The sequence below is a fragment of the Chiroxiphia lanceolata genome, chromosome 3 (genome assembly GCF_009829145.1).
Source record: "Chiroxiphia lanceolata isolate bChiLan1 chromosome 3, bChiLan1.pri, whole genome shotgun sequence".
In the NCBI taxonomy this organism is placed as follows: domain Eukaryota; kingdom Metazoa; phylum Chordata; class Aves; order Passeriformes; family Pipridae; genus Chiroxiphia; species Chiroxiphia lanceolata.
The window spans coordinates 116,788,700-116,792,070 of record NC_045639.1 but is presented as its reverse complement, the minus strand read 5'-3'; the positions used below and the strand labels follow the sequence as shown (position 1 = coordinate 116,792,070).

At 66.2% G+C, this 3,371-nt stretch overlaps 1 protein-coding gene across 1 annotated transcript in view; it reads left to right on the top strand.

Moving 5' to 3' along the window:
* Positions 1–294: 294 nt before the first annotated feature.
* The window catches only part of HADHA (hydroxyacyl-CoA dehydrogenase trifunctional multienzyme complex subunit alpha), a 28,744-nt gene continuing 25,667 nt past the window's right edge, over positions 295–3,371 (top strand). Inside the window, exon 1 of the mRNA XM_032683452.1 lies at positions 295–400. Within this exon, the coding sequence (XP_032539343.1) occupies positions 313–400 (88 nt within the window). The 5' untranslated portion in view covers positions 295–312. The remainder of the gene's footprint in view (positions 401–3,371) is intronic.

Below are 3,371 nucleotides of genomic sequence, written 5' to 3'. Positions count from 1 at the left end.
CGCTCAGGGCGGGGGCCTCGCGAAGCCCCGCCCCCCGCGGGGCTGCCCGCGGCACTGCCTGTCTCCGCGTCCCCCGCCACCCGCGCTCCCGCGCCCCACCCGCGCCCGCCGCCGCCGCCCCTCGCCCCCCGCGCCGTTCCCGGCGGGAACCCGCCGGGAACGGCGCGGGGGGCGAGGGGCGGCGGCGGCGGGCGCGGGGTCTCGGGTCAGGCAGCGCGGAGGGCGCCCCCGGGGAGGGGCGGGGCGAGGGGGCGGGGCGTGCGAGGACCCCTTCCCTCCCGGCGGCCGCTCCCTCATTCGACCTCGGCGAAGATGGCGGCGGCGGTGAGAGCCATCGGCAGCCTCGGCCGCCTCCCGGCACACGCCAGGGCAGGGCCGGCCCGCCGGACGCCGCCCCGCGGTGAGCGGAGGGAGAGAGGGAGGCCCGCCGGGGGGTGCGGTGTAGCCGCGGGAGAGGGGAGCAAGTGAGGGATGCGGGTGGGGCGCTGGGGCGGGAGGGATGGGGGGCGTTGGGGGGCGAGGGGTACTGAGGGGCGTGGGGCGAAGGGCGCTGAGGGGGACAGGATTGGGGGGCGAGGGATGGGGGGCACTGGGGGGATTGAAGGGGCGAGCGGGGCGCTGAGGAGTGAGGAGTGGGGGGTAATGAGCGGCGGGGGCTGTGGGGCACGGGGGGACAGTGAGGGGAGAGGGGACAGCGAGGGGAGAGGGGACAGCGAGGGGAGAGGGGACAGCGAGGGGAGAGGGGACAGCGAGGGGCAGGGGGGCACTGACAGGGCACTGAGGGGTCAGGGGGCCGGTGAGGAGTAAGAGGGGCAGGGGGACACAGAGGGGCAAGGAGGGCACTGGGAGGCAGGGGCAGCACTGAGGGATGGAGGTACCCTGAGGGAACGAGAGGGGGGCACGGTTGGGGGGGCAGTGAAGGGGCTGGGGGGCACTGAGGGGTAGGGGGGCACTGAGGGGCTGTCTTGGTGCTCTGGCAGGGGGTGTCAGGGGTGTTGGGGGGGTCTCAGAGCGTCAGGAGTGGGATGTGTCGTGGAGGGGGTTTCTGGTCACTGTGGCCGTGGGGGCAGGGGACTGTTGGGGTGTCACTGGGGGGGTCTGCAGGCGGTGTGATGACCACGGGGGCTGTGAGGAAGGGGTGTCCCAGGGGAGCTCTGGGGTGGGAAGGGGCCCCTCAGGGGTGTCCCCACGTGTGTCTGTGCTCTGTGCGAGGGGTTTGTCCCCACGGCCTGTGAGTCACACAGGGGGATCCCTGGCATGTCCCCAAAACCCCCCCAAGGTTTTCCCAGGGCAGGTCTGTCCCTCTGTGTCCTGGGGTCCCTGGGGGGGGCCTGTGCCCCCATGAGGGACATGCTGCTGTGGCAGTCCCCAGAGCAGGCTGGCCCTCTTGTGCCCAGCCACCTTCCCTGTGTCCTGGCACATGGACTCACTTTGGGAATCCGTGTGCGGCTCGGGGCAGTCCCTGTGACCCTGCACTGAGGGAGGGCAGACCCTGCAGGCAGGATTGTCCTGGCACGTGAGCTGATGCACAGGGAGAGTGTCCCTGTGCCCTCCACGTGTGCCTGTCCCAGTGCCCCCTGTGCCTGCCTGGAAGGGAGAGACTGTCCCCATGTCCTTGGGTGTCTGTGGCTGCCCTCCAGGCACGCAGGTGTATCCCTGGGAAGGGAGCATCCCTGTGTCCCTGCAGGATGGGGAGGGTGTGCCCAAGCCTGTAGGTGTATCCAGGTGCTCCACAGTCTCTCGGCTGAGAAAACTGGGATAGTTCAGCCTGGAGAAGAGAAGGCTCCAGGGAGACCTAATTGTGGGCCTCCAGTGCCTGAAGGGAGCTGGAAACAAGGCTGGAGAGGGACTATTTAGAAGGGCCTGGAGTGACAGGACAAGGGGGAATGGCTTCCCACTGCCAGAGGACAGGGATAGATGGGAGATTGGGAAGGAATTCCTGGCTGGGAGGGTAGGGAGGGACTTGCACAGGTTGCCCAGAGAAGCTGTGGCTGCCCCTGGATCCCTGGAAGTGTCCAAGGCCAGGTTGGACGGGGCTTGGAGCAACCTCGGCTGGTGGGAGGTGTCCCTGCCCATGGCAGAGTTGGGACTGGGTGGGCTCTAAAGCTCCTCCCACCCAAAGCAGTCTGGGATTCCATGATTTTGCCATCAGGCACCTCCCTTGTGATCTGCCGGCCTGGGCAGGGCTTTGGGACCCTCCTGCCTGTTCACAGTGCTGGGTTGGTGCTTCCTGGCATTACTATCCGGGCAGGGAGTCCCCAGGAGCCCTGGGAAAGCTGAAGGACCTGCCTGGGAGGCACTGGAAACCAGCTGTGTGTGTGCTTTGAGGGGCCCAGGGTTCACCATCCGTGGTGACCCAAAATCCAGCAGCTTTTCATTTAACCCCAGGCCTGGACCCAGCAGTGCTGGGTTAAGGGCTGGGCTCAGTGCTCTGAAAGGTCTTTTCCAGCCTAAACAATCCCAAGGTTCTGTGACCATCCCTGTGTTACGTGCAGGGTAGGAGCAAGTTCCTACGTGACAGGGCGCTGCAGTCACTAATGAGGAGACCTGGGGCAACTCCAGGGAGTTCCCAGGCTCTTGCTGGTTGGGATTCTTGTTCTTGGTGAAACTCTTCATCACAAACAGCCCCGGGGCTGCTCTGAGCCCTCGTTCTGCCTAACAGAGTGTTTGGGGAGGGCTGCAGAGCAGGCAGGGAGCAGGCAGGAGCCGGGGGAGCTCCAGGGCTGGCTGTACCTGCTGGGCCACATCCATGTACCAACGGGTTCCCGGAGCGAGGGAGGCTCAGTCTGTCAGGAGCTCCCTGTCTCACGGGTCTCAGCTCCGTGCTCAGCTCCCAGGGACAGCCTGGCCGGGTGTCCTGAGCTCCATCCCGCTCATCCCACTGGGCCTGGGGTGCTCCAGGGCTGGAAAAAGGCTTTTCCCCTGAGCCATCTCCCATGGATGCCGTTCCCAGTTCGAGTGGCGTGCCACGTCCCGGTGAGTGGAAGGGCGGGAAGGGGAAGTGCTGGGCAGGGAGGTGTTTGAGGAAGCGACAGGGAAGAGGGAAAGTGGGAAGGAGCAGGTCCTGGCTGGGCCCTGGGACGGGGTGTTGGCTGTTCTGTGCTGCATCCAAGCCCTTGGCAAAGCCCTGAGAGGAGCAGAAGTGTTGGTGTCCCGGGGTTTGGATGGTCTTTGGGTTGGGGTGAGCGCAGGAGAGAGACTGGAGTCGACCTGCAAGGCTTTAATTCTGGGCTGAGTGGTGGGACATGGTGGCAGCACCATCTGGGTGCTGCCTCCTGAAGTGTTTTGGAGGAGGATTTTTCTGGCTCCGGTCTTGGCACGTTCCCATCGTGGTGCTGAACGGATCAGCTGCTAAAGCAGATGTGCAGTGA